This window comes from Arabidopsis thaliana, chromosome 4 (assembly GCF_000001735.4).
Source record: "Arabidopsis thaliana chromosome 4, partial sequence".
Taxonomy (NCBI): Eukaryota; Viridiplantae; Streptophyta; class Magnoliopsida; order Brassicales; family Brassicaceae; genus Arabidopsis; species Arabidopsis thaliana.
Genome location: NC_003075.7, coordinates 7,053,328 through 7,071,458, shown reverse-complemented (window position 1 = coordinate 7,071,458; position 18,131 = coordinate 7,053,328). Strand labels below are relative to the sequence as shown.

General features: G+C 35.9%; 5 protein-coding genes and 1 pseudogene across 8 annotated transcripts; 3 read left to right on the top strand and 3 right to left on the bottom strand.

The window, feature by feature from the left end:
- Positions 1–490: 490 nt before the first annotated feature.
- AT4G11730 (Cation transporter/ E1-E2 ATPase family protein) lies at positions 491–4,424 on the bottom strand (the record flags this gene model as incomplete). The annotated part of the gene is made up of 11 exons (NM_117242.1): positions 491–805; positions 896–1,069; positions 1,158–1,321; positions 1,405–1,486; positions 1,571–1,603; positions 1,681–2,073; positions 2,159–2,272; positions 2,349–3,113; positions 3,377–3,601; positions 3,688–3,810; positions 4,371–4,424. The coding sequence occupies 11 exons, from the start codon at positions 4,422–4,424 to the stop codon at positions 491–493; spliced, it is 2,442 nt and encodes an 813-aa protein (NP_192910.1).
- A 156-nt stretch (positions 4,425–4,580) lies between these two features.
- On the bottom strand, positions 4,581–8,204 carry HAP2 (hapless 2). Its single transcript, NM_117241.2, has 17 exons — positions 7,986–8,204; positions 7,740–7,883; positions 7,573–7,661; positions 7,282–7,379; positions 7,142–7,202; positions 6,989–7,067; positions 6,774–6,908; positions 6,505–6,702; positions 6,350–6,430; positions 6,163–6,263; positions 5,977–6,094; positions 5,870–5,902; positions 5,702–5,795; positions 5,527–5,615; positions 5,325–5,443; positions 5,148–5,248; positions 4,581–5,069 (listed from the first exon to the last, which is right to left on the bottom strand). Exons 1-17 carry the CDS (start codon positions 8,166–8,168, stop codon positions 4,675–4,677), a joined length of 2,118 nt encoding a protein of 705 aa, NP_192909.2. The 5' UTR covers positions 8,169–8,204; the 3' UTR covers positions 4,581–4,674.
- A 462-nt stretch (positions 8,205–8,666) lies between these two features.
- Positions 8,667–10,310, top strand: AT4G11710 (annotated as a pseudogene; the record flags this gene model as incomplete). The annotated part of the gene is made up of 2 exons: positions 8,667–8,759; positions 8,982–10,310.
- Positions 10,311–12,821: 2,511 nt separating this feature from the next.
- Positions 12,822–13,373, top strand: AT4G11700 (hypothetical protein (DUF626); the record flags this gene model as incomplete). Its single annotated transcript, NM_117239.1, has 1 exon — positions 12,822–13,373. One exon carries the CDS (start codon positions 12,822–12,824, stop codon positions 13,371–13,373), a length of 552 nt encoding a protein of 183 aa, NP_192907.1.
- Positions 13,374–13,394: 21 nt separating this feature from the next.
- AT4G11690 (Pentatricopeptide repeat (PPR-like) superfamily protein) lies at positions 13,395–15,257 on the bottom strand (the record flags this gene model as incomplete). Of its 2 annotated transcripts, NM_001340731.1 has the most annotated exons (2): positions 13,395–14,610; positions 14,692–15,257. In NM_001340731.1, the coding sequence occupies 2 exons, from the start codon at positions 15,203–15,205 to the stop codon at positions 13,505–13,507; spliced, it is 1,620 nt and encodes a 539-aa protein (NP_001328868.1). In that variant the 3' UTR covers positions 13,395–13,504. The 2 variants fall into 2 exon arrangements, with proteins under 2 accessions (NP_001328868.1, NP_192906.1); NM_117238.2 differs by having other exon boundaries at positions 13,460–15,205.
- Positions 15,258–15,718: 461 nt separating this feature from the next.
- Positions 15,719–18,022, top strand: AT4G11680 (Zinc finger, C3HC4 type (RING finger) family protein). Of its 2 annotated transcripts, NM_117237.5 has the most exons (5): positions 15,719–16,541; positions 16,857–16,979; positions 17,069–17,201; positions 17,318–17,470; positions 17,558–18,022. In NM_117237.5, the coding sequence occupies exons 1-5, from the start codon at positions 15,943–15,945 to the stop codon at positions 17,720–17,722; spliced, it is 1,173 nt and encodes a 390-aa protein (NP_567379.1). In that variant the 5' UTR covers positions 15,719–15,942; the 3' UTR covers positions 17,723–18,022. The 2 variants fall into 2 exon arrangements, with proteins under 2 accessions (NP_567379.1, NP_001329829.1); NM_001340730.1 differs by having other exon boundaries at positions 15,724–16,541; positions 17,318–18,016.
- Positions 18,023–18,131: the final 109 nt, after the last annotated feature.

The following is an 18,131-nucleotide window of genomic DNA, read 5'->3' as shown; positions in this document are numbered from 1 at the left end:
TTTATTATTATTTTTAATTACCGATTATAATATTATATTAGTTATAAAATAATTATTGTTTTTGTGGGTTACAAAATAGATAAAATATTCATAATCAATAAATGATTTTTGAGGGTTAAAAAAATAAATAAATAATGTTTATCAAAATATAAAATAATTTTAGATTTAATAATAAAATAATAATAAATTCAGTTTTAGTGTGAGATTTGAGATACCAAAACACCAAATTTGGTTCTTCCTTGTGTTATCACTGGAGATGCTGTTTTAAGTATACTATATATATTGTTTTCAATTTAGTGATATAACTTAAGGAAACACTTAAAAAGAAAAAAAAAAGAGTTGAAGAAAATTAAAATTGAAGACGGAGTAGTAGAAAAATTATGCTAATTTCTATTTAACTAAAATTTCAATTAAAAAAAAAAGTAAAAAAAATTACACCAAAAACAAATAAAAAGAACTAAAACAAAACAAACTAGACCACGGTATGATATTAAACCCACCCAACGCCTCTCAAGTCCTGGGATGGAGGAGTTGACACTTCCAAGAGTGAGTAAGTATGGTCAGCTTGAGTATGGTTGTATATTCCATTGCTGAGTTTTGCATAACTGTTCAAAACTAAGTGTACCATGTTGTCAAAGAGACTCTGAGCTTTTCCGGTTAGTATGTAACGGATTCCGAATTTCATTATGTCTAATGGAAAAAAGAAGATGATGTTGTAGAGCCAAATAACTCCAGCCCAACTCCATCCTATTCCCTCGATTCTCGCAGTTTCCCAACTTGCGTATACCGCGAGTGTTGTTGCAATCTACAAGGTCAAGTTTATGAGTCAATGAAGACTTCTTTATAATGAAAAATAAAAAAGAAGAAACAGAATCATGTTTTTCTATATACTTACAGTTTGTACTGTCACGAAAGAGAGAAACAATAACTCTCCAGGTCGTTCGACAAAAAACCAGCTTCTTGATTGAATAACGAAGAAAAGAGCTTGGCTCATAATACTCACTTGTAAGTATAAAGCACACATCATCTCTGCTTCATTGCCTCTCAAGTCTCTCACGTGGAACGTTCTCTATATAAAAAACAAAACAAGAGGTTATAACTTTATAGTATGCTTGTGTTGTTATGGGAGATTTGAAGAGAGATTTGTTTATACATACCGGGAAGATATCGGTTCTGTATGCAGCCCAAAAGAACACAACAGTTATTAAAGCCATGTAACTGCCATAAACAACGCCGGTTGCGAAGATCTCTTTGAGTTTCAAGCTATCTGGTGTAGGAGAAGGATTGGTGACATTATCCATTGTGATAGCCTTGGTGGTTTCTGTTGAGTAATTGTTAATAATGTTTTTTTATTGTTTGGCTTTTATAGCAAGTAAACAAAGTTTATAAAGAAGAAAAACTCACCTTCGTTTAACAAAGCAATGGCCAAAACCATGAATGGTGAAAAGTCGAACTTCCATATTAAAGCGATGAACATGAACCCAAACTGTAAAAAAGGTACAAAGAGAGATTATATAAACAGAGATTATTTGATGATATTAAAGAAAACATTCAAGATTGATTAACTTACCACAACACGGATGGTTATTGAAACTGCATAAATCTGATACATGAGAAAACATCAGAAAAAATGAAAAACAAAACGCTGTGTATAGTTTAATAAGAGCATTGCTCACTCACTGTGTAGTGCTTCATTTGTTGCAAAATGGCTCGACTAGCTAGAACCGCGTCGATGATAACACTAAGTCCAGGCTCAGTCAAAACGATATCAGAAGCAGCTCTTGCAGCTTCAGTAGCATTCGCAACAGCGATACCAACATCCGCTTTCTTCAACGAAGGAACGTCATCCACTCCATCACCAATCAAACCACAAATATGCCTCTCTTGCAACTTGTTCACAATATGGTATTTGTGCTCTGAACATAATTGGTAAGGAAAAAAAAAGACAGTGTTACAATTTGTATTTCGGAACCAAGATATGGCAAATGACTTGAGTCCACGCTCAGCGTAATTTCTGATTGCCGAGTGGACACTCTTCCTCAGATCATCTCTCGCGTTGCAAAGATCAAGAATCTGAATCATCAATAAACGGTTAATCGTAGTTAGAGGGAAACAGTACTACTCTACTTAAAAGTAAAACAGAGTCAGTTTTAGTTACCTGCTCTGGAGTTCCTTTGCTTACTCGATGCCAGTCTCCGTTGCCATCGATATAAGTTAAAGCGGTTCGTTTATCAACTAGATTGAAGTGAACTTCTCTAATTCCAGCTCTTGCCTGACAAAGAAAAAAGAGTTCCTTTTTCTTCAAGAAACAAAAACATTTTAAAAACAGAGTTTTTAAAATTTCTTACCTCTTTTGGATCAGCAAGAGATCCAACCATAGCAGCATCAATACCATCTCGATTCTCTATTCTCGAAGCTCTTGCAGCTAATAGCAACACTTGTTCTTTCTCAACGTCTTTAGAATAAACCTTAATCAGATTCTTGTCAACACTAAGCTTGTTGAGAGTTAGAGTCCCGGTTTTATCACTGCACAGAACATCAATAGCGGCCATATCTTCAATGGCGGTTATTCGTTGCGTGATAGTTCCTGTTCGATACAACCTAAGGGAACCAGTAACCATTATTACATATAGAACAGTAGGCATTGCAAGGGGGATCCCACCAATCACAAGAACCAGAAGATTGTTGATAACGTCACTGAAGTTTCTACGCTGGATCCAGTACATCACAATGACCTCAATTGAAATACCGATGGCTATGGAGATTACGCACAAGTTTTCGATTTCGGTTACCACTTTCCGGAAATGTCCAACTTTGTTTGTTCTATTGTCGACAAGATGAGCCGTTGTACCAGAAAACGTGTGGACTCCAGTGGCGATCACAACCGCTTCCATCTCACCTTGCTTGCAGGTAGTACCGGAGAAAACTTCTTCTCCTGGACCTTTTGTTATGGGACCGAATTCTCCGGTTAGAGCAGATTGATCAACTTTTAAAGTGTCGCCTTCAAGAAGACGTGCATCACAAGGAATGATGTCACCTGGCTTGATGCTCACGATATCTCCAGGAACAAGAATTGAAGCTTCTTGCTCTGACCATTTTCCATCTCTCAAAACCTATATTCAAAATATATATAAATATTGTTAAAGCCAATTTTTCAGTTTCTCATAAATTGTTGGACCACTAGATTGTTTTTGACCCCCAAGACACTATATGAAAACAAGTAGGGTGCTGAAAAACTACTCAATTCAAAGATAACATAACTAAACCACCCGCGTATACACTAAATATAAACGCAAACAAACGACCAATCGAGGTCGTATGTCGAGTATAGAACAACAAAGAAAAAAGAAGAATTTAGGGAGTATATAAAGAGGACCTTAGTTTTGGGAGAAAGACCAGCCCTAGCCATAGCAACAACATTTGCGGCATCGTCTTCTTTGAGATAGCAGATTATTGTGTTGACTATCAAAAGACATACAATACCGAGAAATAGTTGCCTTCCATCGCCGTTAGCAAACAACATAGCCATGATTGCAGCTGCTTGTATAACCCAAGATAAAGGCTTAAACATTAAAGCGAAGAACCTGAGTGTTATGTGTTCCTGTTTGTTAATTGAAACCACCATAATATAGTTAGTGAGTTTACTTATTGTAATAAGCCACAAAAGATATGAAAGTTTTAGTTTACCTTCTTCTTGTTTTCGAGTTTGTTTGGTCCAAAGATCTTGAGTCTTTCTTTTCCTTCTGCTCCAGATAAACCTTCTCTGCTGCATCGCAACTTCTTGAAAACTTCTTCAATTGGGATTTTCTCCTGCAATATAATATGAACATGATCTAATTATCTGGTGTACATTACACTCTTTGTTCCTAAATGATTGATTTTTCTAGAAAAAAAATTGTTTCAAAAAAATTGATTTTATAAGTTTTTCATGCAATATTTATTGGTTAGTATTGTCGAACTGTAATTTTCAAGAAAAATAGTTAATTATCATTGGTTTAGAGTTATAGAAAACTGTAAAACACAAAAAATAATACATTTATAATTAATATTTAATATGTTTTTTTAATATGTCTTTTTTTCCTAAACCCTAAACCCTAAACCCTAAACCCTAAACAATCAAACAAAAAAAAACAGAGAGAATTTTATTTTTACACAAATAACAAACAACTAAGTATAACAACCAATGGAAATTCTTATAGTCAGACGCAAAATAAATAAATAAAACAGAATGAATAGAAACCCTAACTTAATCGAATCGTTAAATAGAAAACAAATAAACTGAACTTTCCTTACGTAAACTTTTAAACAAACGTAACGAAATTGAAGTAACAAAAGAATTTACAGAGTAAAAAGAAGAAGAAATTTCATACCAAATCATCATCAATCTCGATCTTAATATCTTCGAGAGAATCACCAGTCGCCATCTTTCTCTCTACCGTGGTCAAACCAAAATAAAATTTTTATGTAACGATGATAATGATACGAACCAGAAGTTTTCGGGGAAAAATAAATGTGAACTACGTTGGCTATTTGGTGTATCTATTTATACCAGAAAATAGAGAGATTTTTTTTTTTTTTTTAACTCGGATATATTTTTGCTTCACAATCCAGTTGGGATTCGGTTTAATACACATATATACAAATCTGACATTATCACTTTTAAGTTTTAACTCTTTAACTCTCACGTAGTCTTTGTTTCCTCTGTCTTTCCACGTGCACATCACGTGGCAGGACGATCCCGTGCTTGGCTCGCCTACGCTGCTTCTGCTTGCTATCTTTATGGACTCGATGAAGTTGGTGGTAGTAGTGAGAGTCGCTGTGGTCACGTTCAAGCATCATCTTCTGCAATACGTCGTCGTCTTGACCATGATGATGTTTGTGTCTCTGGTGTGTCCTACGATGGTGATTATGGTGATGACGATGCTTGTGATGGTGATGATGGCGGTTAACAACGTCTGCTCTGGAGGGTAATAATCTCCGATGATGGTCTAAATCGAAATGATCTTCCCACCAGTCGTAGCATGGATCAAAGAGTCCCTTTTGGTGCAAGAGCCAAAGAAGCAAACAAGCTGAAAACAAAACCGTTAGTTCGAGTCTTCGATATTATGTTAGCGATTTGCGGTTGCGGTTGCGGTTGAAACACTTACTAATTGGGAAGAGAGCGAGGAGAAGACCAAACATAACCATCCAGCTTAAGCAAACGTATTGAATGTGGCAACTGAAGTCGAAGAAACTCGAGCATTTGTTTCTGCATAATATTATTGATATTAGTTCACTTTTCAAGTTATTATTATGACAAGTTAGGTTAGGAAAAGTGTTGTAACCTGCAAGTATCTCCGGTGATGAAATCGACTAAACCATTGATGATTTTCGTCCATAGTATCCTGATCGAATCAAAGAAACCTTTAGGTTGAGTCTCTGGAATTTGAAATGGATTAGTAACCTGCATGTTGATGAAAATGATCACTTAATTATCAACATCAACATTAATCAAAACCGTTTGAATTCCATTGTAATTAATGAAACCTGAGTTCCATTGTCAAGTACGGTAGCCGTTGTACTAAATTGACACTCGGCTCGGTCTACTTCGCTGAACTGAGAGTCCTTGAGTATAGCTACAAACAAAAAAAACAGAGGATTGTTATGCAAGGAAACAGGCAAGGTAAAGGGAGGAGGTGAGTCTTTTTTTATAAGGAATCACCTGTGCATATATACTTTGCAGCCTGATCTTTCGTCGGGTACAGCTTAAAAGACCGAGTAGTAACCGCTTTCGGTTTTATAATGAAAAATTGTTCCTGAAAACATTATCAGTTTGTAATATTCCTCTAAACAACGCTTCTTCTTAGAAGTTTTAAAAAGAGTTAGTTACCTCAACAAAAGCCACGCCTTTGGAGCAATCAAACTGCGCAGAAGGAAGCGAAATGCGATTACTATATCGAACCAAACTATCAGATAAGATTCAGTTTTGGATATTACCGTTAAGCTATAAGACGCTTCTACTTCACCAGTATTCTTGATTATGACTGCAGCAACTCCGAATTGTGTAAGTGCTTCGAATGTCGGTATCGCGATGTTTATGATCTTACCGGGACTCCTGCAACCATAGAAAAGTTACTAAACTTCACTTTATAATCAGCATTTCTATATAGCTGAAGAGTTTACCTCTGGAAAACGTATTCAATATCATCAGCTCTTAGTTCTATCATTAGATTTGTGTTGAGTGTTTCCGTGACTCCAATTGAGAACGAGTGAGGCCCCGCGTTCTGTATCGTGTAAAGCATAATCCGATAAGCCAACAGAAAATCTTATCTTATATTGATTTAGAAACTAGTAAAAGCTAGAACATAACTGGATGTTGATTGATCCTCTCAAATCTTCCTTCAAGTCCATATAAAGGAAGTTGGTGTCGGTCGATTCTGTTTATATCTGACTGAAATAAACTTGTTATCGGTTAGAAAATGACGCGGTAACGTGTTTAGAAAGGTGTAACAAATAAATACTAACCTCACGGAAGTTCCATAGTTGATTATGCAAGCAACTCCAATATGGAGAAGAGCAGAAATTTGGTTGGGTGTTGAAAGCTTCATAACCAACACCGATTTTATTACATTCTAAGCCATCCAATGTAAATCTCACTCTCTCAAGCAGCATCCACATTGAGTAATTTGCGCCTAAGCTCCCTGGTTGTCCCGCTTCAGCCGCCTTTTTCAACCGATTCATTTAGTCTTACAGCGCGGTGCAAGTTAAAAGAGTTCAAATGGATAAGCAGTTACCTCTCTTGGGATTACAAGATAGAAGTCCTCGAAAGAAGGAATACTTGTGTAACCACCAAAGTCTCCTATGAGATTAACTTTGAGAAAGTTATCATTTGCAGTAGCTGTCCTATTTTCAGGACCAATGATCACTTCCTACGATCAAAAAAAGAAGAAGCGTAAGGCTGAGTATGAGTGACTGGAAACAAAAGGGTATTTAGTGAAGTAAAACATACTGAAACTCTAGTTCCTGTTTTCAACTCAACTCGCACACTAAATCCTAGTGACCGTTGTCCAATCCCGAAAACATGGAACCTACATGAGAGAAATCAATAGTTTCTATCTTTGAACACAGGAGCAGATGATAAACATCAAGTAAAGATCCATACCAGTCACCTGGAAAACGAAGGCAATGCGCGGTATTTGCCTTCCCTTTAATCATCTTATCAACTAATCACAAAGTCAAGAGAAGAAATGAGAATCCATATTTAGATACATTCCTTAAACGTAACAAAAGAGAAACACATACAAATATCTCCACAAGAAGAAGGCATTCTTCGTTGCGGTCCACATGGACAACAAATCGGCTGAGTCTGCTCTAAAACATTACCCTTCTCATCTCTCAACCTGTATGATGATCATCACCAAAAATTAGTGAAAGATAAACTCATCAGAAACAATCACATAAGAGAGAGATTTAAACATTTTTTTTTTTTTGAATATATGGAAGTTCAAGCTCAAAGACCACACATCTTCTAGAGACAGAACTCACACCAAGTTAAATTTATCTCCTTCGGAGAAGAGATTTAAGCATCATTACCTCTCACAAATTTGTACAATATCCGGTCCAGCATCGTGTTCACACTTTCGAGTCGTGACATGATACTCTTGAGGTTTATAAGGTACATCCTAAAACGTTGATTCAAAACTTAGATTAACCTTATAACTCTAGACTAAATTCATGATAATCAAACTCTAGATACTTACCCTAATGTAAGTAAGATCATAGAGAGCATATGCTGCAGATTTGTTCACTGTAATAACCGGTGGAATCCGTACGGTTTGCATATTACTACTCGAGTTATCTTCAACCTCCACGATCTCCGCTACAATCGAAGCCTCTCCTCCACTCTTAGTTTCATCAACAAAACCAAAACAAGTAAAAACAAAATTGATGAACACAAAACCAAAACAAGTATAAATGTGAGTTTTAGAGAAGAAAAAAAATCTTACGGATCCACTGGGAACAGCGAGATTCAAGACGATCTTAGTGGAACAATTGAGATTACCAGAATCTGATGTTTTCTCACACTTTTCGAGCTTTGATTTCGATAAAATCTGAATTCCGTCGACTTCGTTGAACATTCCGACGAAAATTCCGGCGAGTATACAAGCCATTAAAATCGCGTTCACCATTTTCTCTCTCACGGAGACGCGAATTGAAAATTGTTTTCTTCTTGAAGAACTGCTTTCTTCGTCTTCTTCCAACGGTTACTTTGGGTTTTTTAATCTTTAAATCCATTGGACTTAACCGGAAATTACTAGAGAACCGAATTAAACCAATGCAATAACCTTTTTTTGCAGGGCACGATTGAAGTTCATGAAGTCGTAGAGTGAATAAAACTTCAAAGAATTGTTTATCATGCATCAACTACTTTCATTTGTCGTTATCAAAATAATAACACTACTTTCATTAATCATGTGTGTTTATAAGTAGCACTGATGCGAGAATATATATTAAATATCTTCCATCCTAATTAGAAAAAGAGTTGTGGTATACATTCCGTAGGACCTTCCCTAAGCTATGAAGAGTAATATAAATGAGGCCCAATTAAAGCCCAGAAGTGAGGTATATAAATCGACCCAAAAAAAACAGAAAGCAATGCATCCATGCATCCAACAGCCGAAGAGAAGATGGTGCCGCCGTTGTTGTTAGGATCAGAAGAGGAAATGGAGATTGATGAGCGTGACAGGTCCGAGGATACGGAGGAAATTATTACATTGGATGTAAGAATTATATATGCTTTCATTTTCCTCTACTTGTTAATTTGATACTCTCAATATCGGATCTTCTTAATTTTTGCTAATAACAAAGAAACGTGTCTTACTTAGGAGTTTTATATCGACAGAGGTGTGCATAGCACCATGTCCAAAGAGAAATACGCTCCTCATCGTGTCTTAGTCCCCCTTTATGCTAAGTTGGCCCTTCATTGTTACAATGTTTTCTAGGTAACACATTGTAACATTGTTACAATGTTTTCCAGGCAGAAAATTTGTTCTTGGTCAGCTCGTTTTTTATCTTATGCTGGAAGATTGAACCTAATCAGCTCAGTTCTTTGGAGTATTTGTAATTTCTGGATGGGAGCTTTCCGTCTGCCTCGGGATTGTATCAGGGAAATTGATAAGATGTGCTCTGCTTATCTATGGTCAGGAGGAGAGCTAAATACATCAAAAGCTAAGATCACATGGGCGTTTGTGTGTAAACCGAAGGAAGAGGGGGGTCTAGGTTTAAGATCTCTAAAGGAAGCTAACGATGTTTGTTGTTTAAAGCTAATCTGGCGCATTATATCTCATGCTGACTCATTGTGGGTCAAGTGGATACAAAGCTCTCTCCTTAAGAAAGTTTCTTTTTGGGCGGTAAGGGAAAATACAAGTCTCGGCTCATGGATGTGGAGAAAGATCCTTAAGTTTCGTGACATAGCGAGGACTCTTTGTAAAGTGGAAATAAACAATGGTGCCCGGACTTCTTTTTGGTATGATGATTGGAGTGATTTAGGAAGACTGATTGATAGTGCAGGGGATCGAGGAGCCATTGATCTGGGGATAAATAAACACGCAACTGTGGTAGAGGCTTGGGGTAACCGGAGAAGAAGAAGACACCGCACTAACTTCTTAAACAGAGTGGAGGAGCGACTTATTCTGTCCTGGAACTCCCGAAACCAAGCAGAGGACCGTGCACTTTGGAAAGGGAAAGAGAATAGGTTTCGAAGCATTTTCTCTACAAAGGATACTTGGAATCATATTCGCACAGTTTCAAATAAGGTGGCTTGGTATAAAGGGGTTTGGTTTGCTCAAGCCATTCCTAAACACGCTTTTTGCATGTGGTTAGCCGTTCACAATAGGCTCTCTACGGGAGACAGGATGACACTTTGGAACATGGGGGTGGATGCGACATGTATCCTATGTAACAAAGCGCTTGAATCTCGGGACCATCTCTTCTTTTCATGTCCCTTTGCAACAGAAATATGGGAACCGCTAGCAAAAACCATCTATAACACTTGTTTTTACACGGATTGGCAAACCATCATCAACAACGTCTCACGCAACTGGCCGGATCGCATTGCAGGTTTCCTAGCCCGTTGCATTTTGCAGGTGACGATTTACACTCTATGGCGAGAGCGAAACGAGCGCAAACATGGAGCTTCTCCGAATTCTTCAAGTCGGCTTATCAGTTGGATAGATAAGCACATTCGAAATCATTTGATGGCCATAAAACAGAGTGGTGATAGAAGATTTGATAGAGGGTTTCAAGTTTGGCTTCAGAGAGAAATAACTTAAGCTCTGTTTTTTAGAAATAAGACTCTGTTTTCCAGATTATATTCTTTAAACTAACGTTAGCACTTGTTGTAACAACATTGGCCTTCTTTTTTAAGTTTAATTTAATATAAAATAAAATAAAAAAAATGTTTTCCAGGTAATTAAATAACAAACATTTGTTTTTTTTAATTAGTAAGTCGATTTCTTTCTTTGACCAATTTCAATGTTTAGGGTAAAGACTTGAAACTCTGTAGCGTAGAGGAATACATCCGGTCCACTGGTTGTGCTGCATCCACTTACTGCATAACTTTCCAAGCCGTGGCTCCAGAGACCAATCGTATTGGTTCGCTTCAAACTTTTCGGTCTCAAGTTTGTGAACTAGCATATGGCCGATTCTGTTTGAATTGTCTTGCTAGACCTCTAGGTACGTAAAATTTAATTATTATTGGTTTGGTATACAACACAAAATTCATCCTACTATATTATTTGGGAAGTACATTTTAAACGTAACCTTATTTTTTTGTAAGTAATTACATAAGTATGCTATTAGAAATAAAATTTAAAGAGTAAATTAATTCATCTCTTTAAAAATTAAAAAATCAAATACTAATTTAATTAATTAAATTTAATTAAAACAAAATACATTATTAATTTCCAAAAAACTAACCAATTAAAATCAACAAATTAGATTTGATATCTAAATTATCATATTAATTTTTTTATTAATTATTATAGTCCACCTCTCATTTTTATATGATTCTATTTTTGCGAAAAATAATATCATCGTTATAAAAAAATAATTAGATTTGTTTTCGATATGACATAATTTGAATTTTTTTAAAAAGAATATAAACTGTTCAATACATGAAAAATATTATAACGGGTCAAAAATAGATTTAAGAAAATTTTCTACTGAGTACTGAGTCATAATTTGAATATTTATATTCAATTTCATACATATTATTTTAAAAATTTATAATTTTATATATTACAATAATTAATAACATATTATATTTTTTTATGTGTATGATGTGATTCAATTTTTAATACAAGCTGGAAAATCCTAGAATTGACGGGTTTAAATCGATATTAATATAAGATGGTATACTACAGGTGAAACTCTAAAATTAACAATCAAAATACAAGTGTATAAGTTTAAACACTAAACAATATAAATAATATCAACAAAACATATACAACTCGCAGTTTACTATACATTTAAAATCAAATAAAATAATATCATATATTTATAATCATCTTTACAATAAAAGTTTTTAGTTTAACTAAAATATAAGCCTACCTGCGGTATACTGCAAATTAAAATTATAAATAAGCAGATTACCATCACGATGTCTGTACCTTCTCACATACACACCTATCAAAAACTTAAAACCTTTCAAAATCTCTTGGTATATTCAAATTAGGATTCTTCATTCATGAAATCATTAGTCCAAGGGTTTTGGGATGTCTTATGAAATGATTTTGGCAGAAGAGGATGTAATTTTTTTATAATAAAAAGTAGTCAGCAAAACATATGTTTTTTTGGGAGTTTTTAGATAATTAAATCAGAGAATAAGGTTGGGCATATGAGTAACCCATTCGAGTTCGGGTAGAACCCGTTCGGGTTTGGGATTAATGGGTATATAATTTACTACCCAATAGAATAATTCTAAATATTCGGTTCTGGTTCGGGTCGGATCCAGTTGGGTTTGGGTCAGTTTGCACAAAACGTTTCAGACCCTAAAAATACCAAAAAAAATAGAAACGAGAAATTTGTATGTAGAAAGCGGGTCTCCAAACAAAAAAAACTTTTAAATTTGTTAAGTTTTAATAAATTTAATTATATTTGAATATATTTTACTAAATTTTGACAAACATAACAAATAATTTTTGAATAGTTTAGTTGTTTTGGATATTTAGGTCCAAAATTAATTGATATATTTAAATTTATAATTACAATCTTAGATAATTAGATAATATTACGATTAAATATAATTAATATTTTGGATATTAAATTAATGTTTGGGTTTTTGAATACTATTTTTAGGTAACGGGTAATTTACGGACCAATCGGATATCCACGGGTTTACTAAAACTCTACCCAATAAGGAAATTTCCTAAAATTTTAACCCGCCTTAACCCGGTTTTTTGGTTCGGGTATTAGGTTGGTTATCGGATCCGTTCTTTCGTCAGAACTATTAAAGATAATCTAATATAGGCCCCAATTAGGTCCAAAAATATAACCAAAATACTATAAAAAGACTAATTCTAAGTTAGGCCAAAAATTAGATCCTCTAATACAAAGAAAACATGTTTTTTACCAAAACAACTTGTATACAAATTTTACACATTTACTTATAACTACATATGTTGTATTTATTATAAAAATAACATTTTTAAACAAAGTCAATCTAATGCAGCATTATATGCAAATAGTACAAACATTGAAAAATATTATGGCATCATTTTTATACTATACTATTTCTTGTGTAATTCAAACAAAGTATACAATTTAATTTATAAAAAATATTAATGCCCGTGCTGTATAGCACGGGTTATGATCTAGTTAATCTTTGTATAGGGGAAACCAAGAAAAACATCAAACTTACTGAAGATATCCTCGACGCCGGTATGGAGTTGGATTTCATATTACGCGAGTATTGCGATTCTAAGTTACCCCTAGAGGAGGATCCTTTCAATGATGACACTGGCCGATTTTACGTGCTGGACAAGTCACAGATCGAAGACAATGCATGGATTCTTCTCTATTTGGAGCTTGTTGTGGCCACATCTTTCAGGAACCATATCACACATGGTCTAACCAGTTTGAAGATTCTTAAAGTGGCTATGGAAATTTCAAGAAGCCCCGGGGTCTCTGTTAATATGGGACTTGACGCCTATGATGCAACTTTCTACATTAGCTACAAGGACTTTTGCAAGGCTCGGGTTGGTAAGGAAGTCGATCGCATTGCTCTAGTCAGAAGAATCTTGGATCCGCAGTTGGAAATTTTAAGACTCGGCGGTTATACTCTGAGCTCACAAACCATCAAACCATCAAACACCATGGATGCTGGCTCCTTCTGATTGTAATCAAAACTGAGAATAAATCATCAAAATGCAAGTCATAATTTCTCGACTAGGTGTATGCATGTAGCTGCATAGCTTAGGTTGTTGCATTATCGGTAATTTATCTCAGATTAAAACTGCTCTAATCATTATTTTGAGCTTACATGTGAATCGTTTTTGGCTCTAGAGATCAAACTAAGGATTGAAGTAGATGGATCAATCCCTGAATCAATCATCTTCTCAACTAAACGCTCAGCTTCTTTCGATTTTCTTTCTTTACAAAGAACTTCAATCATATATCTGTAGCTAGCAACATTTGGAGCCAACTCTTTCTCTTCCATCTCCTTAAGCAACTTCAATGCTCTATAAGAACTACCTTCCTTACAATAACCAAGAATCATCGTATTGTATATAACCTCGTTCGGTTCACAATTCTTTTCGACCATCGACTTAAAAAGCCTAGATGCTTCATTCATTTGACCTTTGATGCAAAACCCATGAATCAATACACTATAGGTATGAACATCCGGGACTAATCCTAGTTCCTCCATTGATAGTCGAAGCTGAATTGCTTTCTCCATGTTATCCGAACGAGCAAATGTGTCGATAAGTATCGTGTATGTTACTTTCGACGGTTTAATCCCTCTCTCTTCCATCTCCTTAACCATCTTAGCTGCTCCTGAAGTATCTCCTTTTCTACAGAACCCGGAAACTAGGATATTATACGTGACGAGGGACGGAGACAGACCTCTTGACTTCAAATCTCTGCATAAACTCAACGCCTTCCCTAATTTTCCCACACCACAAAACCCATCAATCAAAGTGTTATACGTAATCAGATTCGGGTTGATTCCATCACTCTTCATTTGATCCACAACTTTATTTGCCTCATTCAACTTCATCTCTCTACATAACCCACCAATCAAAGTATTATAAGTGACAATGTTACAAGAAACCCCTCTCTCACGCATTTCGTCGAACACTTGGAATGCATCTTTTGTTCTTCCATCTTTACAAAGCTGATTCATCACACAGTTATAAGTATAGAGATTAGGGAAAACTCCATCTTCCTGCATCTTCTCATACATCTCAAACCCTTGTTTCTTAACCCCGTTTTTGAATAACCCATTAATCAAAACCGTGTAAGTACGCTCATTAGCCACTAATCCAAGTTTCCCCATCTCAAAAAACAAATCTTTAGCCTTCTCAATCTCACCTTTCTTGCAACACCCATCAATCAAAGTAGTGTAGATAACTACATTTGGAGAAAACCCAAACTCTGTCAATTCAATAAGAAGATCAAAGCTTTTCTCAATCTCACCAGCTTCACAACAACCTTTGATCAGAATCCCAAAGCTATACACGTCCAAAACAACTTTGCTTTTGTTCTCGTTGAAGAAACTCCACCATTGATTGAAAGAAGATGACCCAACAACGAAAGTTAAGAGATAGTTGAAGCAATTCGATCCAGGAACAAAACCATTATCGACCATTTCGTTGAAGTAAGAGATTGATAAGTTTAGGGATTGAGATTGAACATAGGAATTGATGATTACCTCGTAGAGACGAAACTTTGTTTTTGACGTTTCTGATTCTGTCAAATAGTGTAACAGAGAGGAAGATGTGAAGAATTGGGAGTGGATTTTTCCGGAGATTACTTGTAGAAGAAGTGATTGAGCGTGAGAGAATAAGTTCCCAGAGAGAAGGAGACGAAGAAGGATTGAGATTGATTCGTGTGTGTGTTGAAATTCATGGAAATTTGGAGAATTTAAGAGAGAAAAAGCTTTTAATGGAGGAAACTTGATTAAATTCGCTAGCAGAACGAGGGTTTTCTGGGATTTTGCCGCCATGGCAGATACGTTTAAACAGGAAACATTCAGGCGCTGAAGAAGAAGACGAAAGAAGAAGACGAAAAGAAGTCATATTAAGCATCATGACCAGTTTTTATTTTTTTAACAAGAAAAGCCATACTATATGGGCTAGACAAAACGTAAGGCCCATATTTATTTAAAGTGGGTTCGTTGACCCATTTAAACGTTGGTTCACCTACTCAACTACTCACTCTACTGAACCAAAACTTTTTTTTTTTTTTGCGAAGAACTACTGAACCAAAACTGTATGAAACAACCAGTAAATTTTAATCGAATAAATATTTATCCGATTGGATTGTGTTTATTTTTTACTCATTTGTTTTTGCTTATGTTAGAAATTAATCAAATTATGATTTTCAAACATTCATATATTTCAATGTCAAACATTTTAGCATTGTAACTCATACCATACCAAAAGTCAATTGCTTTGACACCCAAATGGCAAATTCAAATGGACCACAACACTACAATTAGCAACTATAAATGGTAAAAATGTAAAGACACCGAAAACAGGAGGAGAGACCGAGAGAGTATAGGGACCATGGAAACATCTCCAAAACCTTTTTAATTTTCCTCACGTTATCGTTTCTTTATTTCTCTCTCTCTCTCACTTTTCTGAAAAAGTTGTACGTCCAAAATCTCCAAACCCTTTTTTAAGAACAAATCTCAATCCATGGCAATCATCGATCAAAATTGAGAATCACACAAGCTTCACAATGTCATCATCATCATCAACGACGACGAACACAACAACAGAATCAGATTCATCATCTCTACCTACTCACATCGGTAGATCAAATTCCGACGGAATCATCGACACTACACCATTTCTTCCTCCCACCGTTACAAGAACCATAAGCGTAGATGAAGAATCCAATCCAATTCATCGATCCGCTAGACGACAAGGTCTAAGAGAAGCAGCGAGGTTCCTCCGTCACGCTGGTAGCCGGAGAATGATGCGTGAACCATCGATGCTCGTTAGAGAAACCGCTGCTGAGCAATTAGAAGAGAGACAAAGTGATTGGGCGTATTCTAAACCTGTGGTGTTTCTTGACATTTTGTGGAATCTTGCTTTTGTTGCCATCGGTGTTGCTGTTCTGATACTTAGCCGTGACGAGAAGCCTAATATGCCGTTGAGAGTTTGGGTTGTTGGTTATGGGATTCAATGTTGGTTACATATGGCTTGTGTTTGTGTTGAGTATAGGCGGAGGAGACGACGACGTCACCCGGAGGATGGTGGTGGTTCTGGGTTGACGAATTCTTCGTCGCAGCAATATGTTTCGTTAGCGCAATTGGAGGATAGAGGAGAGACTAGGTACAGTATCTCTGATTGATCTGGAATTGGAGTTTCTAATTTCGAATTGTTCACTGTATATACATTGAAATGTGGAATCTAGGTTTTTAGGTTAATGTTAGTTGATGGTATTGTATCTGTGAATCAATGTAGCTTTTTGTGTGACCTATTTTTCATATTGGTGAATATTGATATCAAGCTTGATGTGAAGCAATTGGTCTTGTTGTGGAGTCTTAAGAGATAGTTTAGGCTATTTTGGTCCTTGTTTATTGTTTGTCTGAGTTTCTTTTGTTTTCGTATGATTCTTGTTGATCCACATTGTTTTGATGGTATCAGTAATCCTGCGAAGCATCTTGAATCAGCCAATACGATGTTCTCATTCATCTGGTGGATAATTGGATTCTACTGGGTTTCTGCAGGAGGCCAAACACTATCTAGTGACTCTCCTCAGCTCTATTGGTAGGCTTCTTTTTCAGAGTCTCTTTGTGAAGTTGTATCGTTGTGGGAGTTATATAAACAACTTGTACTTTGGTGTTTTTGACTTGCAGGCTGTGTATCATTTTTCTCGGTTTCGATGTTTTCTTTGTTGTGTTCTGTGTTGCATTGGCTTGTGTTATCGGCCTTGCTGTTTGCTGTTGTCTTCCATGTATAATTGCAATTCTATATGCTGTTGCCGACCAGGTAAGCTCTTTTCCCATAACAAAATGTTCTTTCATCTACATAGAATTAGCAAAATCCAGCTTCAAAGCATGATCTACATGTATCATCTTGTGATGTAAATCTGTTGCGCAAAACAGGAGGGAGCATCGAAGAACGACATAGATCAAATGCCGAAATTCAGATTTACAAAAACTGGCAATGTTGAAAAGCTCTCAGGCAAAGCACGGGGAATAATGACGGAATGTGGAACAGATTCACCTATTGAACGCTCGCTCTCTCCAGAAGACGCGGTACAATCCCATTTCCACATTCTTATCAAGTTGTACATTTTGAAAGTGTGTAAAATTGATAACGCATGGCTTCTTATGATTCTGCAGGAATGCTGCATCTGTCTCTGTGAATATGAAGATGGAGTTGAACTTAGAGAACTCCCTTGTAACCATCACTTTCATTGCACTTGCATCGATAAATGGCTTCATATAAACTCACGTTGCCCGCTCTGCAAGTTTAACATCTTGAAGAACGCAAACAACGAAGTCTAGTAAAATCTGTTCTGGTTCTAGGATCAATCCGAACGAACCATCCCAGACCAGAACGTTTCAGATATATGTAAACTCTGGTTCGTGTTTTAGTGTTGTGCAGTTAGAAAATCTAGTCCATATCTCTTTCTCCTGATCTTCTATTACAATGCGTCAATGCGCCTATTGATAGTATGTAGGAATAAATCGTTGGATTAGTCCTACTTTATTTTTTAATTTTCTTGGTGTGGAACGTGGAAACAACTGAGCTTTGTGTTTCTCGTTTATTAATTACAAAATCAAAAAGATATTTGAAAATCGTAAACCGGCGTGGTCAATGATCAGAAACAATCGGCGCGGTCACCGATCACAAAGAAAATGGTCACAGTATAAAACAAACGTTCTTTTAACGACATCGTTAACAAGAAATTAA

What these genes read in the sequence shown, in the direction of transcription:
- HAP2 (NM_117241.2), bottom strand. Translation starts at nt 8,168, where the DNA reads ATGGTGAACGCGATTTTAATGGCTTGTATACTCGCCGGAATTTTCGTC. An exon ending in ATGATCTTACTTACATTAGG is followed by an intron (nt 7,662 to 7,739) that starts GTAAGTATCTAG and finishes TCAACGTTTTAG; the next exon opens with GATGTACCTTATAAACCTCA. An exon ending in ATCACCGGAGATACTTGCAG is followed by an intron (nt 5,249 to 5,324) that starts GTTACAACACTT and finishes AATATTATGCAG; the next exon opens with AAACAAATGCTCGAGTTTCT.
- AT4G11680 (NM_001340730.1), top strand. Translation starts at nt 15,943, where the DNA reads ATGTCATCATCATCATCAACGACGACGAACACAACAACAGAATCAGAT. An exon ending in GACTCTCCTCAGCTCTATTG is followed by an intron (nt 16,980 to 17,068) that starts GTAGGCTTCTTT and finishes TTTGACTTGCAG; the next exon opens with GCTGTGTATCATTTTTCTCG. An exon ending in TATATGCTGTTGCCGACCAG is followed by an intron (nt 17,202 to 17,317) that starts GTAAGCTCTTTT and finishes TGCGCAAAACAG; the next exon opens with GAGGGAGCATCGAAGAACGA.